At 41.7% G+C, this 24,892-nt stretch overlaps 1 protein-coding gene across 2 annotated transcripts in view; it reads left to right on the forward strand.

The window, feature by feature from the left end:
• Positions 1-22,940, forward strand: part of runx1t1 (RUNX1 partner transcriptional co-repressor 1) — a 57,598-nt gene extending 34,658 nt beyond the window's left edge. The window contains exons 2-11 of one of the 2 annotated variants that reach the window (XM_020654227.2): positions 235-372; positions 2,572-2,813; positions 5,660-5,749; positions 9,308-9,489; positions 11,959-12,221; positions 12,983-13,071; positions 13,745-13,940; positions 14,486-14,554; positions 16,516-16,748; positions 17,529-22,940. In XM_020654227.2, the coding sequence (XP_020509883.1) occupies positions 235-372; positions 2,572-2,813; positions 5,660-5,749; positions 9,308-9,489; positions 11,959-12,221; positions 12,983-13,071; positions 13,745-13,940; positions 14,486-14,554; positions 16,516-16,748; positions 17,529-17,852 (1,826 nt within the window). In that variant the 3' untranslated portion in view covers positions 17,853-22,940. Of the gene's footprint in view, positions 1-234; positions 373-2,571; positions 2,814-5,659; positions 5,750-9,307; positions 9,490-11,958; positions 12,222-12,982; positions 13,081-13,744; positions 13,941-14,485; positions 14,555-16,515; positions 16,749-17,528 lie in introns of both variants that reach the window. The other variant, XM_020654225.2, reaches the window with a different exon arrangement.
• The last annotated feature ends 1,952 nt before the right edge of the window (positions 22,941-24,892 follow it).

Here is a 24,892-nt window from a genome sequence, read left to right on the forward strand (position 1 = left end):
TGTCAGCCTGAGCCTTTTGCATCAGTGTCATTGTGGCATGTAGACAGACATACAGGCACTTTGTTATCAGATTACATCCTGTTGCTATATGGTGCAAATGATGATATAGATCCTTTAGGCACAGAGATGTGGGGTGTGAAGCCTTTAGCTGTTGTGTGTATTTCCTGTCTGAAGCTATCTGCATGTAACGACATGTTATTCTTATCTTTTGCTTTATCCTTTGTTTTCCTTCAGATCGCACTGGGAAGCTCTCCACCATGCCCGACTCACCTGCGGACGTCAAGACACAGTCCAGGTTGACCCCCCCTACCATGCCGCCTCCACCCAGCACACAAGGAGCTCCCCGTAACAGCTCCTACACCCCCACCACATGTGAGTTAAGACACACTAATAGCTCGGCTCTAAGGGGAAATTGATTTGATTTACCTAAAGGGTTTACAACAGTTAAACAGTTTTCTTGTCAAACTTTAAATAACATTTGATTACAAAATAACAGATTTGTATGTCTTACACTCCATATTCTGTTTTATTTACACCCTTAGTGAAGCACAGCCAAAAGAAAACTAGCAGTATACTGCTGAAGAATCTGTACATTTGATCACAACAGTCGAGACAACAAAACAAGAAAGGCTGTAGCAGTTATGCTCTAGGCTCAAGAAAGGCTGTGATTTACAGTTTTTTATGTGCTACATATTTAAGATTAAGATTAAGATTAAGATTAAGATTTACTTTATTGATCCCGCAAGGGGAAATTCTGTTTTTACACTCTTATTGGTGACTAGTTTGTGATGCTAGTGATAGCCCAATCCAGAAAGGTGATACAAAGACTTAGAACGTTTTACCTCATCAGTAGCACACAGCTAGGAAAGAATATCTAATTGCAGACCTTCTGCTCACCGCGGTCTTTGCTTTATGACACAACGTGAGTAAAATATCTCAATTGCTCTGATTTCCTAATTTACAAACCAAAGTTAAAGTCTTCTATTGAGTATGGCAGACCATCCCATTAGTGTTCTGTAACAAAGTAATAAAACACACCTACACTTTGATAGGATTTTAGATGCAGCAGAACCAAATCTATTTATAGAAGATCTAGTCATCCTTCCCTTCATATTTTTTTGCCCTGCGTATCAGACAGGTGACCATGTCACAGCATCCTGACCTTGTGTTCAAAGTTCCAGCTGTGGGGTGAACTCATGTTAGTCTTTGGGAAAGAAAGCACTGGTTTTGGACACATCCTTTGACATCAGCAGATACACTGATTTGATTCACTGATTGGTTGCATCACAAAAGCTGTGTTGATGCAACAGACTGTGTATCAGACCAGATAAGAGTATTTTCTCCTTGAATACCCAAAGAAAACAAACTCACAGCGACAATTTAAAACAGTGTGGATTTGAAGACTTTCCAACAAACATTGATCCTTCAACATCACAAGTGCTCCTTAACACGTTGTATTGAGCCTTTCCAATTCACTGGCATCCAAACACCTCACCCAACAAGTTCATTAATGTCCATGCTGGTAAACCGTTGGAGCTTTGCCATGATGCGCACATTGCATCTGACAAGCAAATTACAGCCTAGTATTCACTTAGAAGTGCATACTTATCACTTCCATGAAGAGCCCTAGAATCAAATACTCCAAGTCTGCACTCAAGTCTGCGTTAAAAGGGCTGGTTCTTTGCCATAGAGGCATCATTGTATTCTCTTTCAATCTCTTCTCTCTTTCTTCCGATCTGCTGTTTACTTTCTCCCTCTCCTTTAATCTTGATTTCTGTTTTAAAAGCTCACACTCCACAATTAACATTTGGGCTTCTGTGCGATGAGGGAGGAAAGGCCCCGACTCTCTCATTACACATGCCGAAGGTTTTAACAAAGCAGCACGCTTTGATTTCCACCCGACGTAATTGTTAGCAGATGCAGTTTGAGTATCTCGTCTCTCTCCTCTCTTTACAGCGGCGGCTTTGGACGACGGCCAGAGAGGGAGTGAGTGGATCACTAGTCAAAAGCTAATCTCATTAGAGGGAGAGCTTTATGCCGCCGTGTATCTCTTTGTACACAAACTACCCCCAACACACATAAACATGAACTGCTCCCGTGCTGGGGAGCAACGGGGGGTCGCACTGCCCCTGCTTGTTTAGGCTACACGGAAGGAGGGGAAAGGGAGAAGGAGGCGCAGGAAGACAGCATGTCTCAGAAATGTGTATCTAATGAGAGGATCAAACGTGCCGCCATTGGAAACAAATGTCGGGGACTGTGAATGTTTTCGGGGCGATGTATCATATTTAAAATCAGTGGTTAGGTCCCATGAAGCTATTTGAAATGAGCTACTAGCTCTAATGAAGGGATACGCTTTCAATGAAGAAACACAACCCACCACCCTTAGCTGCCCCCGCAACCTTAACAGCATTTCCATATACATTTAATATATGATGTGTCCTTTGATTGGATTTTAAGGCAAAGTTACAGATTTTGATTAACAAGTATGTAGGAAAGTTCTATTTCCATTTCCATACTTTTTTTTTTTTTTTTTTGTTAAATTCTCCACTTTGTGTCCTTGTTTTCTTTCAGTAACCAACGGCAGTAGCCACTCTCCGACGTCACTCAACGGCGCTCCATCCCCACCGAACGGCTACAGCAACGGTCCTAGCTCCTCCTCCTCCTCCTCGCTGGCCAACCAGCAGCTGCCCCCGGCCTGTGGCGCACGGCAGCTCAGCAAGCTGAAGCGCTTCCTCACGACTCTGCAACAGTTTGGGAACGACATCTCACCTGAAATTGGCGAGCGGGTCCGCACACTAGTGCTGGGGCTGGTGGTGAGTAACTCTCCAAATCCATTAGTGGCCTATTAGAGAATCATTCTGAGCGTTTGTTCAGCATGCCTGAGGTACCAGATGGAAAGGTTTAATGAGTGAAAACGTTTAAAAGAAAAAAAAATACTTATAATATTCTTGAAATACTTCTGATTTTGAAAACCCCCAGGGGTATTTCTCTTAGGCTTTATCATTTTCTCATGCCAGAAACCTCACCCATCTGGTCCCTCAGGCATGAAGGTAAAATAAACACTTCTGCAGATCAGTGCCTCTAGGATTGACATCCATCAGTCCTGTGTAGACTTTTACTCAATGCAGCAGAACAAATACAGAGTATTGTTATCTGAGACAAAGCATAACATCAAACCTTATGCACCTGTAGCCTTTTGGATTGAATAGCCTCATTTTTATTTAAATTAAAATGTAACACCCAGTAAAACTTAAAGCCAGTAGCAGAGGGTAATAACGATTAAACCTGTTACTTTTATATCAAGCTATAAAAAATGTGCAGGTCTTAAAACCAGACTCAGTGAGATGCAATATTGAAGCCTTATTTGATAATTTAGCTGATAAATAAATGGAATTTGTTCAAGAAATGGTGATTGCAGCTTTTCAACAGTGAGATAAAAGCATTCCCGATATCACTTTGGAGCTCTGGAGTCTTGATGCGTTCAAAAGCTAAAACAGAATTTGTCTCACTAAACTTCCAATGCAGGGCATTAACGAGATGCACGCAAGGAATTACACAATTTAAACTTTCTTCTTGAAAGATGCTCACAAGCATCAGAATACATGAATCTAAGCAAGATGCGATGAGACAGATGTGTTCCTCCAGCTTAGCCGACGTGGTTATATGAAAGCTATATGAGGAGGGAAAAAAAACATGTGCAGATCTACAGATTTATCACACGTCTGTGTGCTTTAAAAAAGATTTGAGCGTAACGAGCGGGGGAATACAGAAATAGTGATTGAATGTTGTGTGGAGAAGGAGGAGGCGGAGGAGACGGAGGGAGGAATTTTTTTAATTAGCCTCACAGAGCATAGCCTCCTTTTGGCTTCACTGTGTTTATTTTTCTCACCGTCTGCATGCGCACATGCCTCTCCTGTGTCATTTTGGCTTGCGTACCCCTCTCTCTCTCCCTCTCCTCTTCTTTTCCTCTCTAGCTCAGTATCTCTCTGCCACCCCCCCTCCCACCACTCAATTTTTTTTTAAAGAGTGACACCGTTAATTAGCTGGTTGTGTGCTGTGGAAAGGGAATGAGGGAGACTCAGGAGGTTTCACTAGCTGTCAAGAACAGCCCCTACGCAATCTGGGCGAACAGATGTAAGGCTGAATGTAACAAAATTCAGGTCTGGGAAATAACGCCGACGGTGTGGGGAGTGAAAAAATATCTGCTTCCCTTTTTTTTATATGTTCGCTGTCTTGCTAGTTTTTTTTTTTTTTGTCTTTCTTATTTATATTTCTGCTTGTTGTTGAGCAGATTCATCTCTCTCGTTCACATTCACCTCGCTCTCGCTCTCTCTCCTCACTCTATCTTAGTCCTCTGCATCTTAGGGAAAGCAGATGTTGAAAATTAAAAAAACAGTGTCACCTCTGTCTTGTCAGATGTTAATTTGAGCTACAGGCGAGCAAAGGAGAAGATGCAGAACTGACAAAATGTTTAGAGGTGCAGGGTTGACAAAGTGAAAAGCGTAACCTAGTTTGGACCCCCTGCTGCTCCAAATACAGTCATACACTCCCGCTGCTTTTACCATGCGCCATAAACACAAATACGCCTGGTTCATAGTGTATTTTGGTCACTTGTCAAGTCTGAATAAAGAGAAAAACAGATTGTTTGGTTGACATTGATGTCTGAAGTGCGATGGTAAATGGAATGCTCTAATATAGCATTTTCCAGTTTTCCACCACCTTGCAGCACTTTACACTACATGCCACACTAACCCTTTCACACACACAGTCACCCACTAGTGGCAGAGGATGCAAATGTACCAAGCCACATTCACACACTGTCACACCTTCAGGGGCAATTGAGGCGGCAATGCCTTGCTCCAGGACATCTCAACACGTGGATGATTGAGCTGCTGGTCTACTTATTTGAAGAAAAAAAAAAGGAAGCAAAGCCTCTCTACCTCTGAGCCACAGCTAGGCACATCTACTGTGCTGATAAAAAAAATCCATCTGCCTTGAAATGACCAAGAACACACCAGAGAAGTATGAGTGTGATCATCAGAATGAATGGCCAACAGATGGAAACAAAGGAGAAGTCATGAAGCACTGAATATGTTGAGCTGCAAAATTCATAATTTCCATAGACCACAGTTATATCAGTTGACGTTTTCTCAATTTGCCTAATATGTCAGCTGTTTTTGACGTACAAAAAGGAAGATCTTAGCTGATACAAGAATAGGCAGAAAGTAACTTGATCAACAAGCCTTCAGACTATTAAGCTTCAATGTTTAGATAAATATGCAGAATGCAGTTTTTCTTTTTTGCTGTAATAAAGCTACAAGTCCTACACCTCCCAGGTTCATGTTCCAAAGAGAGCAAAACAAACTGGTGAAAGAGAGAAAAAAGAAAGCCCTTCTCTCCCTCCTGCTGCATATTTTTTTGATGATGTGATTCCTGCGTGTGTATTTGTTTTGTTAATTGACGGAGATGTGTGTCTTTGTTTTTTGTGGCTCTTTGCGCCGTGGCTCGCCCCGTATGCTTCCTATTAACAGAGACCCAAAACATTCACTGCAGGCAGGGATCTAGCTTAGCTTCCACTAAGTAATATTATCACTTAATGCCTTCCACATGGACTCATGTGTTTTCTCTTCATCTCCCTCTCTCTCTCTCTCTCTTCCAGAATTCCACGCTAACCATTGAAGAATTTCACTCCAAGCTCCAAGAAGCCACCAACTTCCCCCTGCGACCATTCGTCATCCCCTTTCTGAAGGTAGATGTTTAAATCTGCACTCACTACTGAAGGTTCGCCTGCCTGATCGAGCAAATCTGGAAGACATTTAGCGAGCCCAGATCCAGATGTGCATACTTAAGTTCACCATATTTATCCCTTTTTCTCTATATTTTTGGACTCTCTTCCCTTTGCATTGTTATTCATCTCTCTCTCTCTCTCCCTCTCTTTGTCTCTCTCACTCTTTCTCTCTCTCCCTTCCTATCAAACCTATTCATAAACTGTCTTTTTCTCCTTTTCACTGACAGTCACATGAAACATGTCGCTTTAAGTCTTTTACTCTCACATCGCCTCTTTCTTTCTCTCGCTCAATCTGTGAATTCCCTCTCGGCCTATTACACCAAACGTGCACATTTTGAAGATTCAAAAGGATCTGTACTATATTTGAACCAGGTTTTTTTTTTTTTTGTGGTTTCTTGGAAATGTTGCTTGAGGTGCACATTTAACAGAACGAGTTGTACTAGAAAGCACGATTGAGGGTGTGGATTTGGCTCAAGACTATACTTCCTCCCTGATGTGTTCCCCACTCTCTTTCACTTACACTTGTGTTGTCATCGATTCTTCGTCCAGCTATAGGCCACATTCTCCGCAAATGTTTCCCATTGAAGGCCATTAAGGTACGCTAGCACTAGGAAGGAGCACTCTTTTGAGCATCCAGCCATGCCACTCCTTTAGCCAATTTGCCGCCTTGATTTCCCCTCGTATTCTGGCTGTTTGTTCTTGAAAGGAGCATAACCTGCGTGTCTCTCGGCTTTGAGGAGGTAGAGCAGTTTGGAGGTCTGCTGCTTTGTTTCATTTTGGTGACCAAAGATGAATAAAAATTGGGACTGGGTTGAGTATCGAGGGATGTACTGTTGGGTCTTTGTGAAACTGAGATCGATATCATTGTGGTACTGAGAGAGGAAGAGCAGAGACTGGCCGAAAATTTTACTCAGAGCTCATTTGTTTCCATTACACACTTCTGATCTTGTTCAATTCTTTCTGTTCAATCCCTCACTCCATCCTCTGCTCTGTGTGTGTCTGAGTGACAGGCATGGTTTAAGGTTTAAGGAAAAAACAATGGTTCTAGCATAACACAATGTCTTCTCCATTTACGCTCTCTGCAGTGTGTGCATGCGTGCATCTGCAGATGTGTGCATGTGTGAGTGCACATTCAAAAGGCCTACATTATTGTGGGCAGCAGAAATCGGTCCCACTAGAATCGCTGCTAATCAAACAAACAGGGGGCTTTGTGTCCTACCTGTCTCCTTCCATACATCACTCTCTCATCTTAACTTTACTTCATCTTTGATTCCCTTTTCGCATTTGTTCTCCCTGTATCCCTTCCCTGTCTCTGTTTACTGCTCCCCATCTCTCCATCCTCCCTTCCCTCCTCCTTTCCTTCTTGTCTCCTCGCCAGATGGTCGGTGTATCACTGGGATGGCTGCGGAATCAAAGATGCAACTCTTTTTTTCTCTCTCTCTCTCCCCTCAATCGCTCCTTCGCTCGCTCTCTCTCTTTCTCTCTCTCTTTCTCTCTCTCTTTCTTTCCCCAGTCTAATTTTAGTGTCTTCCCTCTGCGGGGCCTTTAATGCCAGTGAACATATGGTAGCAGCGAGCGGTTGGAGGTGTAGGGAAGCTTTTATAGGTGCATCGAAGCACAGCTGCAACAATGCGCGTCAGGGTTTGGAGTTTTTCATTACGCTAATGTTAGACCGAGGCGACCCCTCTGATTTCGCTCCCCTCCACCCCATCCACTCCTAGCCAAAGCCACTCAACTCCTTTCCCCTTCTCTTAATACTTAACCACAAATTGGTTGGGACTCTTTACTGGAAGGAGGCAATCATAAACCACACAGCGCCGGTGACGTGATGTGTTGGCGGGACGCCTGCCACACGAGGCACGGGGGTAAAAAAAAAAAAAGTGACAATGTTTCTCTGTTTAAAGGGTAAAGTTTGCACTCGTTTTAGCTTACCAAGTGTTTGTTTTTCTTGCGTCGAGCTGTAATGACAGAAAATCTGTGAGGAACTCACACGTTTGGCTCCAGAGAGAGATAGAGAATGGTGAAAGGAAATATACTTATATAGATGTTCAAGTCCCCAATTTCTCCTCCAACTGCAAATTACACAGAAAAGTTAAGTTGATAAAGTACAGTGTACCCTGAATGTGGCATTTTCTGAATTGTGTTTTGGCACCGTTTGACAAAATGTCAGCTCCAGTTTTTTCTCAATAAATCATCCTGGGCAGAGTGTCGCTGCGGCTGCTGGGCACTACTTACATTTTCTTCTGTCTTATGCAAGTGTACATGTTGGTTACCTTTACTGCACACAAGCAAAAGAGAAATGATGATGAGAAATGACCCAGACCCTTCAGTGGTCCCAGTTTTCTAGACTCAGTCTTTTTGTTCATGCATCGCCCATCTCACCAATCAGGATGACCTCTAATTAATGAGAGATGAGTTCAGCGGGGTCAAGGCAATCTATATTATTCTCTTTTTTTTCCAGGGGGTAATTACGATCGTAAACTATTAACGGACCATTAACTCGGGCAGGTGAAGCGCAGAGTGGCACTTGGCATTTCTCTTATTACAGCCAATTACTGGAGAAGGATTTGTGTGATTATAAACCATAGATATGACCAAACTAATCTGGGGTTTGTTTTGCAAGTATTATATCTGTATGCATTTGGCAAGGATGAGATGGATGGGGGGAAAAAAAAGGAGGAAATGTTCTGAAAAATCCGTCATGAATTCAGAAAAATAAGTGAAAGAAAAAAACAAAGCAAAGAGACTTAGGAGAGATTATGTTTCCGAGGACAAAACAGAGATTAACAGACTGAAAAACTAACAAAGATGGCTCCTCCAAAGGCTCCTGTGATGTATCTCGCCAAAGTAGCCCCCACTTTCAGTCTGAACTGGCCTGACGCAACACTTTCATCTTCTTGCTCTAAAAACGCACCCCATCAGATGTCTTTGAAGTCAACGTGCACATACCTGCACGACCCTGTCACTCCCCCACAAGAAAGCAGAATCCTTCTTATGCCGTTTCCTTTCTTTTTTTTTTAAGTGTTCTTTAGAGAAACTTCTGAGGTGTTAATGCACTCTGGGTCACAGAAAGTGGCGGTGGTTCAGTGGTAATGAGCAAACTGGGGTTAAAACACATGGACAGAATGGAGCTCTTGGTTGTTTTTGGAATGAAAAGATTTGTTTGTGATGTACTTCAGAGCTTTTTATGTGTGTGGATGAAAGAGATGCGTCAATTTATCTGTTGGTGTAAAAATCATCAGAAAAAAAAACAATTTGGCACAAAGCAACAGGTAGGCCTTGGAAGACACAAGCAGGACTTTTATATTCTAGCAGAATATTTTCTCTTTTAGCAATTACAACTGAAGCTTTCTGCTTTCAGTCTGATTTTTTGTTTAAAGGAAAAAGACATATTTCATTTTTTTTTATATAGTCTTTTTTATAACTTGCTTCTCTGCTAAGTTTAAAGAAAAGTATACTGATTTCTGTTCTTACATTTCTTCCAGTTTCTAAACAGCTGTTTTTTTTTGCTTCCTGCAGGCCAACCTGCCGCTCCTTCAGAGGGAGCTGCTGCACTGTGCCCGGCTGGCCAAGCAGAACCCTGCTCAGTACCTGGCTCAGCACGAGCAGCTGCTCCTGGACACCAGCACCACCTCCCCCGTGGACTCCTCTGAACTCCTGCTGGACGTCAATGAGAACGGCAAGAGAAGGACACCAGACAGGTGGGTGAATCAGAAGCGGAATATGTCTCAGCCAGCCACAGCACTTCTTGTGTAATCTTGCCAGCTCCGAGCATTAAAGCCTCTGAGTCTCTTTTTTTTCTTCCTCCTCTTATTATTTGATCTCCTGCATAAATCCCTGTGAGTCTGCCTGCATCCGTGTGCACACATACAACCCTCTACAGACACAAGCTGAGCCAATGCAAGGCAATCGTGATGTGTTAATGTATGTATGGGAAGTGTCTGTCAGTGTGCCACAGGGCCTCATGACGTGCTCTGTTGGACATCTCAGCTCCGGGCTCCTGCTCCTAATGGGCCAGAACTGAGGAGAGAGAGAGATGTGGGGACAGAGACTTACACACAGTCACACACACACACACACACACAAACACACACACACACACACACACACACACACACACACACACACACACACACACACACACACACACACACACAGGCAGACAGCTGTGCCTGATGAACAGTGTGAATGTATCTCTAAATCTGGATGGATGTGTGTTCTGTGTACTCTTGATGCCAAAGTTAAATTCCTTAATTTTCTCCTCCTGCATCATTTTAACTCCAATCTTTCAAATCGCTACCCCCCATTTGTTGTCACAGAGTTTGGTAATGATTAACGGATCCCTGCTCTAATTGACAAGCAGCAAGATATGACATCAAGGAGCACAACGCACTGTAAAAACCTCAAATCTTCCTTCTGAAAGTCCTCGCCAAAGGAGCAGGAACAGAAACACACACAAAGTCGGACTATCGTTTTTCATGTTTGAACCTGCTGTGTTTTCAGGCCCATAAAGTACATTTCATGTGGTAAAACTGAAAAATAAATGAGAAAAAGCATCAAAATCTGATAGTAGACTTGTATGAATTGTATCCCAATAAGGCTTGGAAAATGATTTCACTAACAAGCCTTTGACAGAACCTTGTCAACATTTATGTTTTGTGCTAGGTTCCCAGTTTGGGCCTCTGCTTCCAGTGCAATATGAGTATGCTTTTTTTGAAATAAAGATTTTCCCCAAGGGGTCGACATCTTTTGAATACAGACAGGGGAGAGGAAAATGTACTTTTCATATTTGCTGAGGGACAAAAATGCCAAACGCAATATTAATAATTCTCACCTCTCTTCCCCCCCAACAGTCAGATAGGCTGACTTTTTCTGTAATACCTGCATATTTGCAGGCTGTCTGGTCCACAGGGGAGTGAGCTTAGGGGAAAAGGTGTGCGTGTAAATGAGAGAGTAAGAGAGAGAGAGAGAATATATATGGAGAGAGAGAACAGTAAGTAGGCATCTGTATTCAGAGGAAAGAAATGTGGTGTTTGTGTGAAAGTGTGAGTATGGTTCATGTATGCACCTCTGTGTGAGTGTGGGTGTGTGTGTGTGTGTGTGTGTGTGTGTGTGTGTGTGTGTGTGTGTGTGTGTGTGTGTGTGCGTCTGCCTAGGGAGATGGGCTGATAACACTTACAGATGAGGCTCCAGCACCAATACGGCTGGCTAAGCACCTCTGGATTTTGCTTACCTCTGCTCTGTATTCCCGTTTATTGGAGCCCGGTGTTGGAATATTGGAATTTCAATGGGAATCCTTAATTACAGACAACAAAGCACTATCAATCTATTCTGATTAATACCACAGTCTGCAAGAAACAGACCAAGAATAAAACAGTACAATAAAAGAGGGGAGGGGGGGACAAATGTATAGTCCAATCTGTGATCTGAAAACAAAGGCCCGACATTAAAATATAAGCTGGGAGAGCAAAGCTAGCACTAGACATGACGTTCAACCACTTTCTAGTGTTTATTATTATTATTATAGAGCTGAGGTTCTGACAGAACATGACAGTTCATTATGTATAGTGTAGTTTTATCCTATGGATGCAGAAATCACTAGACTGGTGACTGTCTGTGAAAGTGTGTAAATGCCTGTAGACACAAACATTGTTGCAGGAGAGAGAGAGGAGAGTGGGTGTGGGGGAGAAAAGAATGGATGGATGAGTCGAGGGAGGCAGAGAGAGACGGACGTATGGAGGGAAAGAGCATATGGAGAGCTGTGGATGAGCATTAGGAGCCCATAAAAACAGCTCATTAAGAAGTTCAATCTGTTCATCGGAGAGAGGGGAGAGAGTTGGGGGTTGGCAAGATTTTAACTGTGAATAGACACATACAAGTGCGAGCATGTGCACGCACAAACACACCTGGTCACATTTATCTTTGGAAGCAGGCTAAGAAAAAAAAGCTAAATGATTCTGTATGTATGTTTGTGAGTGTTATTTGTGAATGTGTTTGGGCTTTAGCTGTGAATGTGTGTTTTTTTTTAAATAGATAGCAGGTCAACTCGAGCCCTTAACAGCTGCACAAAGGTCCATTAAAACAAAAAACAAAAATGTTTCAACCCATGTGAAAGAAAAACGTAAGTGTTCTAGATGCAGTGACAATGAATGCCTTACTTCTCCCCCTAGAACCAAAGAGAACGGTTTCGAGCGAGATGGTTCCCTGCACCCAGATGTTCACCCCAGCAAGCGGCCCTGCACCATAAGCCCCGCCCAGCGCTTCAGCCCCTCCAACGGGCTCTCCTACCAACCTAACGGCCTGCCCCACCCGGGCCCGCTCCCCCCACAGCACTACAGGCTGGACGACATGGCCATCGCCCATCACTACCGAGACACCTACAGACACCCTGCTTCCAACCATCGGGAGATCCGGGAGAGAGCCAGACCTATTGGTAAGGACAGGGGGCGTGCCTGTGTGTGTGTGTGTGTGTGTGTGTGTGTGTGTGTGTGTGTGTGTGTGTGTGTGTGTGTCCATACATTTGGATTATTGGACACAAACCAATCCCCCTACATGGCATCCTGACAAAGCTTTCACTTTGTAGTAGAACCAAGAGAAATATAAAGAGGATTTTTAAATACAAATGCAAACAGTTACAACGGTTGCTACAAATTTACATCATTTCTCAGGCTTCTGCGTTCTCTGCATACCCGCTGAGATCCAGAGCTTTTATTAAAATGAAAGGTCAGTGCGCATCCTTGTGCTATAGTAGGTAAATCAAACTGAAAACAAAGCTGATATGAATGCACAAAATGGTACTCTTAGAATCAGCAGTGTTGTATTAGAGACATTTTTCTGCCCAGACGGAGCTTTGATGAACTGTAATGACGACTTTTGCAAGCTCTAAAAATAGGAGAGACATTTACCATGTCTCGGCTGTGATTGATACTTATTGGACTAGAAGCTCAGTCATTTTTTTTTCTTCTGGCCTGAGGGTGGAAGAGAGAGATGAAGACAGCAAATAAAAGGGGGGAGCAAGGGAGGAGGATAAAAGAATGGATCGTGGAAGCGTTTTAACCAGCGCAGAAAAAATAGAGATCTATGGGAGAAAAAGAAATTATGGACAAAATTGATCCCCTATTTAACATTAACTTGCCTTGTGTTTTGTCTTTCTACTTACCTGTCTGTCCATTCTTCTTCTTTTCTTTCTTACAGGTATGCATGCAGGGACCAGGCAGGAGGAAGTGATTGACCACAGGCTGACGGACAGGGAGTGGGCGGAGGAGTGGAAGCACCTTGACCATGTAAGAAAAGTAATAACATTTTTTTATTACTCTACCCTATAGTTCTGTCTATGTAAGGACTAAACTAGATTACAAGTGCTCATTTAAGCCTGATAAATCAAACAAATATTACATATTAGAGGAATTTTTTACCAGCTGTTCACCAAGATTTTTACAAAGAGTTTTTCAAATATATCACAACCAAAGACAAGGTTTGACTTAACATGCATATCAATGCTTTTAGTCAAATAAAATTATACGTTTGCGTGTAAATATACATTGTGAGTGCTGATTATTGTTTTTGTTTCCACCATTATTGTTAATCCTGTTTCCTTGAAGCAATATTCAAATTGTTTGAAGATTGACAGATTGTCAAAATTGTATTTCTATTTAACATCGCTGTCGGAATGCAGTTAGAGTTGAATCAATTTATAACGTAATTTGAACAGAAATATATAATATTGACTCAAGTGATGTAGTAAGATTGTCTCCAAATTACATACCAACTGGTTAACTATTGAACTCTATAATACAGATAGTATTAAAAGATACTTCCTCGTGAAATAACATGACAAAAAAGGCAGTTTAAACGTAGATCCTTCCCTCCAGGAATGCAATTAAAAAAAAAATATGAATCAGTTTATCTGTGCCTATGTGTAAACTCAGCGCCTTTGCCCCTCCATTTCCCCCCCAGCTGCTGAATTGCATCATGGATATGGTGGAGAAAACAAGGCGCTCACTGACAGTACTGCGGCGATGCCAGGAGGCTGACCGCGAGGAGCTCAACTACTGGATCCGACGATATAGCGATGCTGAAGAACTGAAGAAAGGAGCCGCTAGTGGGCAGTCAAGGCAGCAGAGCCCAGCAGCACAGGAAAACGCAACTCCAGGTGGGCGATCACATGCTCTCTGTACATTTTTATGTAGGAATTTAAAAGGACAGTATAAAATAACTATTAAATGTTTGTCTGATAAAGGCATGCTCGAGAGCAGTGGTTCTCACCTGTTGGTTTGGGGCCTAAAAGTAGGTCATTATGTGTGCCTGGAAAAATCAATAGTGTCAAAAAGTTTATGAATTGCTTTTTAAGTTGTTTCTTTGTTCTTTCTTTGTCACGTGTTTGTACCTTCTGAGGCCCATACTGCACAATTTTACATTCAATAAATCTGATAAGATGAAAAATATCAGAAATGTGGGTTGTGATTTCTCATGAAGGACCTTGTGGTGAGTTCTGAGGCTATACAGTTGAGAATCACTGCTCTAGAGAGACGGTATCTCCTTTTTCAGCAGATTTTTTTCCCAGAAAACTGATAATGAATGTGGAGTTCCCCAGGGTTTAATATTAGGTCCTCTACTGTTGAGGTATCTTTTTTTGAATCGTCATATTCATATATGATTCATTATTATTACCATGGCTGTGTCTTTGTGTCTACCCAGAGATTCACAGGGAGCTGATGCACCGGCCTGTGTCTGGTTACGTCCCTGAAGAGATTTGGAAGAAAGCTGGTGAGTCTGTCGCACACACACTTTTTCTTTACCTCTCTGCAGTTTCTAAGACATGTGCTTTTTTAGAAATCAAGGCTATCTTCTTCATCCACGACTAGAGGCTAGAAGTGAATGAAAATTAAACCTCATTCTTCCCACTCACCTCTATGTAGTCTGCTGTTGGCAACCTTCTCCCCTGGTTAGCTTGAGTTAATATGTCAGGCTACTTTTGGAACAATCTTTTATATTTAATACAGAAGGAGATTTGAGTTTCACAACCACACCATGCACACTCCAAATATGATGTCAGGTCGTAAAACAATATTATTGCACCAGACAAAAAACGGACATAAATTACTTTTACAGATGTTCCAGTGGTTTTGTTGTTAAAACTACAGTAGCAATACTTTTTTGCTTTTTGGCACTTTTTTAATTATCCCAGCAACAGACATTGAAGCTATTCCATTTAACAAAAGTGTTGTTAATTTGAAGAGGAAAATTTGCGGAGCCAGTTAAGATCAAGTGTTGAAACTAATCTGTTGCTTTAACAGCTTTCATTAGTTCCTACATTTTTTTCAGCGTACACAAAAAGCATTCTTGAAACTCTTGAGCGCAGCTGCATTCACTATTATTGCTCTCTTGAAAAACTGAAACAATTTTCCGCTTAAGGTTCAATGCTTGCGGTATCCACTTTGTATTCAACATCAGTGATACAGTATATCTGCTTTTTAAACTCCTACGAGAAAAGAAATTGTCCCCTTGCTTGACCAAGCATGATGTGTGAGATACTCAGAACAAGTAATATGCATTTAAATTGAATTGAGTATCACCACCGGGGACTGCCTGCTCTCCAGTTCTCTCCTCCCTTGCCAGCTTTGATCGATCTTCCATCTAAGGCATTTGGTGTGTAATCACAATTCCATGCACAAGGCGTGTATCACATAGCACCGACACAATTTCCATGACTTCAGGCAGCACTGTGGGTTAAAGACAAGTCCAACCTATTTTTAAAAATTTAGCTGAAACAAGATAAAGAGAAAATGTTTCTGCCTCTCTAAAAGAAAATGTGTTGCCTGATATTGAAAGCAGAATTTACAGTTGTAATATAAATGTAGTGTGTGCAAAGAAAATTGAGCAAGGGTGCATATTTGTCAGACAAGAATCTGTAACCATCTTTCTTAAGGATAAATGGTGCCAGCTTCTTTTTTTTTTTGTACTCTCTGCATTGTTCTCAGTGTTCGCTGCATCATTTTTACTTCAGTCCCATATATTCTGGCTATGGAGAGACTGATCTAAATGTGACCCTGGGAGGATTGCAAAGTAGGAATTTGAACACAATGGAGTGTGTTGGTGAATACATCTGTTTGAAATGGGCAAAATGTTTACAGTTGGTGATAAATATTCAAGCACCTTGCACAGTGTCCTACCGGTTTCCCACTTCCCCTCACCACATGGGCCTCTGGGATCACAATGGAAATGCATAATTTAAATATAAATTGCCTGATTTGCATATACAATTAGTCAAGTTACAGGCTTGATGGGAGCAAACAAAAAAGCCTCCTTTTGCTTTGACGTTTGGTTAGAATTCCAATGAATAACACCCAGCGCGGCAAGGTTATTCTTAACACAAAACAAGTATAAAATAACACATTGCTCGATACTGTTTGTTTAAAATCAAAGACGTATATTCCCTTGCCCAGCCTCAAATAAGACCATTTTCAAATCAGTATTTTTGAATTCAATACAAAGAATCTGACTCATCTAACATTTTCAAAAACAAAAAATGAAACACCATCAAATAAAAAGATCCATAAAGATCTCAAAATGTAATCAGAAGTGTTATGCTAAGTTTTCTCCTCTTGTATTCTTGTAGTCCGACTTAGAAACTGGTGTAATTTAGATAAAAGCAAAAGAAATAACCAGTGTACTAACTGAAAATAATCTTCTGTCTATTGGATGACTCAATGCACACTGTATTGCAGGTTCGGGAGGCTTGACTTCCTCTGTCCCCACAATCTTTCCAGAGGAGGCGGTGAATGAGGTGAAGCGGCAGGCCATGTCAGAGCTACAGAAGGCTGTGTCAGAGGCTGAGCGTAAGGCTCACGAGATGATCAGCACCGAGCGGGCAAAGATGGAGCGTACAGTAGCGGAAGCCAAGCGGCAGGCGGCCGAGGATGCGATCTCTATAATTAACCAACAAGAAGACTCCAGCGAGGTAGGAACTTACACAGGCATTTCTTTTTTTTGGTTTAAAAAAAAAAATCTCTGTTGTTGCTTTAACAGTACTTCAACTGTTCTTGTGAAACAGATTGTAGGATCTACTCTTACAAATTAGAAGATTGGAGGGTTAGCAAAATAAAGCAAACAAGGTCAACCTAGCATCCATAAGCCTCCCTTTTTCCTCTTCGATGTTTACCAACAGAGTAGCTAGCATGCTTTGAAAGGTGTAACCAATTCAGCTGAAGAAAATCACTTAAGGTAGCTTTCATTTTCTAATCACTGTTGGAGACCTAGACGTCTAATCAGTGAGTGAGGGGGAAATATGGCTCCTGTCTTTCATTAATTGCGGGCGTGATGTTTATGTGAGGGAAGTGCCCTAGAGGAGGACTTTCAGACGCTGTTTGTAACCTTGTTCTCATGTTTCCTGTGGATATGCAGACGCTCCAACAGGCTCTCACTGCGGTTTCCAATATGTATTAGAGGTCCTAAGTGTAATCAGAGATGGGTTTTTGATCTGTCTGTGGTTTGTTTTAAGCTTAAGTGTTGTAAAAGGAGAGGCTAGTTCTGGTAATGTGCAGAGAGGGACTCCTGCTATCTGTTTATTTTGTCTGTAGTTCTTTGATGATGTAGCATTTTGCTTACACCAGCACATGAATATCGTTTTGAGTTGTGTAAAATTCCGTTTTAGAAAGTCCAAGCAACAGTTTTGAAATCGTAACATGTGTCGTGCGTTTGATTTTGTCGTAGCTAACATTCATCTCTATCTGTCCGTCAGAGTTGCTGGAACTGCGGCCGCAAAGCCAGTGAGACCTGCAGCGGCTGCAACACGGCGCGTTACTGTGGCTCATTCTGCCAGCACAAGGACTGGGAGAAGCACCACCATGTTTGCGGTCAGACCCTCCAGGCCCAGCAGCAGCAGCAGGCCAGCCAGCAGCAGGGAGGGGTCCCTGGGTCAGAAACCCCTGCCCCCATCAGCTCTTCTGCCTGCACTCCGAGCAGCGGGACCGGGAGTCCGGCTGCTACCCCGCCTGCTGCTACCCCTCGCTCCTCCACCCCCAGCACCCCATCCTCCTCCGCCCTGGATGGCTCGACGCGCTAAGAGACTCACACAGCGGAAGGAGGATAATGCCCCTGAGGGTTAACAACCTGCCCCCAACCCCACAAACAGCATGACTGTCTACATTGCCTTGCAGAGATGCTAAGCTAACATGTCTAACGGGAAGAGGCGGCCATGCTTGTGTCTCTTTTGCAACGTAGTCGTAGATGGAGGAGGAGGAGGTCCATAATCAGGTCATATTGACTTGCCATGACTTTAAAGAAACACAAAGATATTCTTTGTTTTGGATGAATGAATTTAAATATTGACATCCTGTTATCGCTACACTTGCTATTCTTGTCGTCTGTTTGTTGATGTGCCTGTTGTTGTTAATGTTGTTGTCATCGTAGCTTATCTTATTTTCACTGTAAATATTAAGAGACGGAGCAGAGGTGGACATGAACTCCAGACAAGTATCTGACCTCCCCTTTTTCAAGTCTTTATATTTTCCATCCCTGAATTGATGCTTATCTCCTTCCTGTACCTGAGACATGAGACTAGTCAACCTCAATTTAGCAAACAGCATACCAAGGGAAAAAAATCTAGCTAGAAGAGCGACATCAATACTCTTAAGGAAAGAAAGATTTGTTGAAAGACACACCAATGGATGGATGGATAAATGAGTTTGCTGCCTGGAGAGTGGACAGGGATGGACTGAATATCTGGCCCACAGACCGCCATCAAACGGGCAGATGTGCAGCAGATTGCAAACAGAGCCAGCTGTTCAACCAATGTTATTTCCCTCTCACTTGTAATAATATCCAGGTCAGTGGGCTGGGAAATACAAATCTGTCTCCCTGAAGGATGTTAAAGGAAGAATTCTTGGACGTGATACAAAAACTTTACCCACTGCACATGTAGAGAATGTACTGACTACAATTCGCACGTGAATACTTGATGGGTCTGCAGAAGCTCTCCAACATGACGTGAAGTCATCATCCAATTGGTAAGACTGTCAAGTCAACGCAACAGCAGTTCTGAGCCTGAAATGGAACATTTTCATTCTTCTTCATGTTCTTATTCTTTTTTCTGTAGATGTCATGGTGTTTAAGACTCCTGTCCTGTGGTGTCACCAATGGTTATTTATTGTATATGTGTTGGACAATTGTGACAATGCATCATACTTTAACCCATCACAACTCCAAGTCCATCATAACTCTCTGTCTCTCTCTATCTGTCTCTCTTTAGCTGGTGCAAAAAAAAAAAACAGGTTTTTCCGTTTTTCCAAGCTGCTTTTCTATTCTGTGTGTTAGTAGTAGATCCCTTGTAGTTCTTTAAGTTCGACTTCCCTTCGTCCTCAAGAAAAGACACGAGCTATATCTCAGAGCTGCTAATTGAGTCCGACCCAGATGTTTTCTGAGAACTAGCATGTTGCGTGGAATGCTAACCCTAAATGTTTTGTACAAGGGACATACATAAATGTATTTGCACTGTCACAGAGGTTATTTCAGCATGCTTTTTTTCAGCATACTTGTGCCGTCAGTATGGAGCCACAATTCATCAACCATTTTATATGTAGTGATAGCATCTCTTTAAGCATTATTTTGGATGGAGGAAGTTGGAAAAATGTAAAACCACCAAACCCACCAGTTATTTTGTCTTCTTTACATGCTAACGAAAGCAGCCATAACATTTTTTTAAATAGTTACAGACAGTGCATGCACATTACTGAACGTTTGTTACATATTTGTTATTTTTTAAGAAAAATACAAAAAAAAACAACAACCAAAAAAAAGGTAAAAAATACAAAAATATTCTAACAAACTAACTTTCCAAATGCAGATGTGTAGACTCCAATTGACAGCTTTAACACTGCAAAGCACCAGGTTACACACAGTATTAACACGAGATATTAAAAAAAAAAAAAACAACAAAAACAGCCAAAGACTGACACCAAGGACCAAAACCCTGATTTAAAAACCATTTCAAAAGAGGTTTGTTCACATTCAATTCTGGTTATTTATCTAGTTATGTTTGTTTGTTTGTTTGTTTGTTTGAAATAACTGGAACAAAACCAACTTCAATGTCATAGAAGTCATTTTAAATGTGTTTTTGATTCTTACCAGAACCGAATGGCACTCATCTTATTGTGAAATAAGAAGGTGTGATAAAAACATAACGACCATTTCACTGAAGTGTTACATTTTAACTGGAGCAATAATATTGTGACTAATTAACACTGATGACTTCTGTATCCTTTTTGAAGAGAATTTTGAAATATTTTTAAGTGAAAATTTTCTCATTTCACAAAGGTCAGATTAAATGCCCAATTCAGCTTTAAGTAGTTAAGTTAGTCGTTCTTAAAGGAGTAAATATCAGACTGGGCTTTCACACCATTGCCATTCGCAGTTCTTCATATGTATTAAATCAGTGTATGTCATATTTTCTTTCAGAAACATAATCAGTCACAGCTTTGTTGTGAACCTTCAGTGAAAATCAAACAAACCTCTCATTTGCAGAAAGAGAGCACTTACCCTGACGCACACAAAGGCTCTTCACCCCAAACACCTTGGTGCTACACAGAAGCGCGTTACAAATTCTGACCTCAAGGATCAAGTGGAGGCCTGTTAAGGTTCTGGGCTGTTTGCTCCCTCTGTACTTCCTCATCTCTCCCTTCTCATTGAGAAAAAAAAACACAACTGCTCTTTGACTCTAAAGGGTTAAACAATCCAAAAAGGTGTCTGACACCCGACTAGCGACTCCTCAGAAGCTGTGAAGAAACAGCCAAGCTGTTTTAACACTAGTGTATTTGAAAGCATACAACAACATGTGTATTCATCATTATCAGGGCAAAACCTGGATTTAAAAAAGGCTTTTTTAAAACTATTACATTTAATATCGCTCAATACATCTTATTCACACTGAGGCCATTTTCCTGTTGCCTCCCACTTAGAGTAGTAGTGGAATGCTGTTATAATGTCTTTATCCTGATTTTAAGGTTTTAAGTGTTGTGAAAATAGGGAATCTGACATATAGTGTTATGTAACTGCTTCTAAAGTGACCTGGAGAGTAAAAATCTTGAGAGACATTGGGCCAGAACTCAAGTAAAAACAACACATTTTATTAATACTATTTGGGCATTAGTCCATTATCGGTTATTTTTTGGCAGGCAGTGCTCATAACCTGAATTTCAGAGCGCTTCTCAGCGGCACTTACTGTTGCTAGGTTACAAAGGTTGTCTCATGGCACATCTGCTTCAATCAATAGTGACCAAAAGGTCTGCTTTCAATTGCTCTGTATGCGCCATATTTGCGCATATTTAAGGAAATTTCACAGAAAATATGAAACCACTGTAAAGGAATACTGTCCTAGTTAAGCGGCAGCTTTATACCTTTTAGGCCATTGTTGTTGACAAAGCTGATCCTCCAGCCCCTTCTTGACTGTGATTAGTCGATGAGGGAGAAGAGACACTGACAAGCACAGCAGTGTTGACGGTGCAAATTGCAGTTGAAGGCCCTTAGACAACAGCTAACATTAGCTTAGCCACTTGCTGGCAAAGATTACTGTTTGGAAGTGTTAAGAGATGAAACAGAAAATATCTTAAATTCTTATGATCTTAGTAATCTAAATTGCTTTATGCTAGGTGCCAATTGCTAATAAAATAACAGTTAATGTTAGCAGTCCTAGCTACAGTTAATTAACTAACAACTCACTATAAGCTAGGAAGGCGTGTCTTACTGTATCCGATAGCTCTAGCAAATGATAATATTATCCGATAGCTCTAGCAAATGATAATATTAACTGGGCAAAGGTTGAATGCTAAAATACTAAAACGGTAACTGATGAGTTATTAAAATGGTTGTCTTAACTAGTAATGTGGTTCAATGTCCATCAGATTCTTACTCAGTATTGTCACTCAAGTTGCTGAATGATCAAGAATGAATTCAAAATGTTTTTAGATTCACTAGTTGACTAGGAAAATGATTACACTGCAGTACAACATTAAGAGAAGCTTTTCAGCTTGTCACCCTGAGCATGACATCATAGGAAAATGGCCACTGTGTGAAATGATGAACAGTTCTTTGAGAAGCTATACTTTTTTCTTTCTTCCCTCCTCTATGTGTGTTTTGCTACAAATTCCTCGGTGGCAAACAAGTCTCACTCTACCTCTTACAACACGATAAGAGCATCAGTCGTGACGCTGATACTGGTCTAGTCTAAACCAAATGGGCACAAGAGAACAGGAAAATAAAAAACCCAAAGTCGAAGCTCATACAGCTGCAAAACCATATCACTACTTGGTAACAATGCAGACCTCATAAATAAATGAAACATAAATTAAAAATAAATGAGAAAAAAAAAACGTTTGTTATTTTCCGTTATGCCTGTAGCGTTCCTAGAGTACATCAAGAGTTTGAAATGTTTGAACAGATTTTTAAAAATTGTGCTGATTTTAAAGAAAAGTGTTGTCGATTCCTACTTCGATGACACACGCTAAGGTCACAGATAAGAAATGTTGTTTCCTTCTTGCTCTTTTCTCTCTCCTGTGTCCCCTCTGCCCTTAGTTTCCTTTTCTCTTCTCTGTTGTAAAGACATGCAGAAGTGCTTGTCTACTTGTCAGCCGGGGTAAATTCAAAAATGGGGTGAGGCAAAGCTTGTAGAATCTAAAAGATGATGCTATGAATCAAGGCATGCCTGTTTTTTTGTTTTTTTTACAATAGCAGGAAATGTTATTAAAATGTCCTTCTTATCAAAGGCCGTAGCATTAACCTCTGGGGAGTGAGTTGAAATTCAGGGGTGGGAGGGCTTCAGTTTTTGTGTTCTCTTGAGAAAATTTATTGTGAAAAAAAAGAGCTCAAATGATTTGAAGTTGTTGTGCAATACTTTATTGAGACATGAAAACCACAGGTTAGTGGTAGGCTGACACTGGGCGGTCTCTCCATCGCCTAGGGTCAGTGTCCTCTAGAGAGCTTTCCAGTCTACTATGTCAGAACTGTGGTTTCTTGTTCATTTTTTTTCTTTGTTTTTTCCTTTGTTTTTTTTAAATACTTTTTTGGGCTGTAAACTATGGTCTGTCAGTCTGTGAAACTTTGCAGTATAATTCTGGTATTGTTGTTCTCTTAACGGTGTAATAAATATGTTAATACCTGCCTCAGAGACTTCAACTCGTGTTCTTTCAATACAGCTGCGAGATTGACAATCACAAACATATCCAACACTAAATGAGCTCTCTATGTTTTAGTTCATTTCATTTGATATGTAATGAGGAATATTACAAACCTTTCAAATAGTTCTCAGCTTAGCCGTCAGACCTTTGGGGAACTATTCAATCTTCCTGACTTGCTCGTTCACACATGTCCCTCACAGCAGGTGACCGTCCCTGTCATACGGTTTGGGTGGTTGGTGGTTGGGGGGGTGTTGGTCTCAGGTGGCAGTACAAGAATGACGCAGAAGGGGTGTATGAAGCAAATTATTGTATTTAAATCAATGCTACGGAGAGGAATCAGGAGAAGAACATACTGGCGGACAAAAAAACCCTGAATGAAGCAGATTCATTAGATGCATGTTGATCGCAGTGGGTGCATTTCATGTCTATGGGGGTGAGTTTTGTGCATGTGTGAATAGGGCTTTAGTTTTCCATAAGGATAGTTAAAAGTCTATTGGAGCTGTGAAAAACAAATTGGGCAACATATACCGTACAACAGAGTTGTAATAATGAAACCTTTTGATGGAGCCATTTATGTTCTGCTGCGTCACCAGTACAATTAACCTCCTAACTAACCTCAGGTTTAGCTGCGCAAGAATATGTTGGACCTCAAAGAGCTGGAATCCGCTGCCCCCTTTTTCAAAACCGTAGATACAGAGGCCAGCCTCTCAGCTCTGCCTTTTTATGACCCCCCCCATCCCCCCCATCTTTATCTCTGTGTTAACCACTTTGAAGACGATAAAGCTCAGGGATGAGTTGGACTGCAGTGATAGTCCTGCCACATTCTTCTACACAAAGTTCATTGTGACCAGTCTCTTTTCTTCTCCTTCTCATCTCCCTCTCTCTCTCTTTCCCCGTCTTTTCTCACCCTCACTCTTATCAAGCCAGGCAGAAGCAGACAGCGGCTTGAATTAAGCGCTGGTTGGGGTAGTGGGGGGTGCTGCCAGGAGCCGATAACAATACAAAATGGATTTTTCTCAAACAGAGAAAAACAGCTGTCTCCATTATTTGAATGCTTCACCTTTCCCCGCTCCTTTAATTGGCTCTTTGATCACAGGCAGAGGTGCACAGCAGCTGATAAGGAAGAGGTTATTAGTAAAGTAGCCTGGAGGACCGAGAGGCGGCCGGCCGTGCGGGGCTGTGGGAGATGAGATAAAGGCGTGGTAATGCCGGTGTGAGAGAGTGCCGGTGAGTGATAGGGCCACGCCGTCTGGACCCTCTAGCTCCTGCTTTGCTCACAAGCGACGGGGGAAGAAGAGGAGCAGCAGCAGGACGAGGTGCAAAACCGCGGCTAAAGCTGGATTCTGATTCGGCTTGTGGGGGATAGAGCGTGGGATTTGCTCCTCTAAGTGGTACATCTCTCTCACTCTCCTTCTCTTCCTCTCACCCACTCTCGCAGAATCAAACTGTGTGACAGGAAATTTCCTACGGGGCTCCTCACATCGGCCTGATGCTTGGTAAATGTTAGATAGCCTGCAAGGAGAAAGACTAAAAAGAAAGGATGGGAGGGTGATATTAACCCATCTTGAGCTTTGTAAAAAGATGGGCGGCTCCTTTGATGTTTCACTGAGCTAAAATCTGATGGAATTTTCCCTATAAGCCTGTTTATGTATTTTCTCACATCCATGGACAAGGGAAGATTCGATACACTTCTCAACGGAGGAAAGGAATATTCAAGAAGTCACTATCTTATAATCCTCTCTCTCTCTATCTCTCTCTCTCTCTCTCTTTCTCTCGCTCTCTCTCTTCAAGAAACAGGACCAGAGGGGACAAGCAGGGTATTTGTGTTTTGTAAAAGCATGGTAAGAAAAGAGGGGAAGTGTTGATATTAAATTACTGAACACAAGGTTATCTAGTTCCTGCACATGGCTAGGCTGCCCTGGGCCAAGGTTAATCT

The sequence above is a fragment of the Labrus bergylta genome, chromosome 19 (assembly GCF_963930695.1).
Source record: "Labrus bergylta chromosome 19, fLabBer1.1, whole genome shotgun sequence".
Taxonomy (NCBI): domain Eukaryota; kingdom Metazoa; phylum Chordata; class Actinopteri; order Labriformes; family Labridae; genus Labrus; species Labrus bergylta.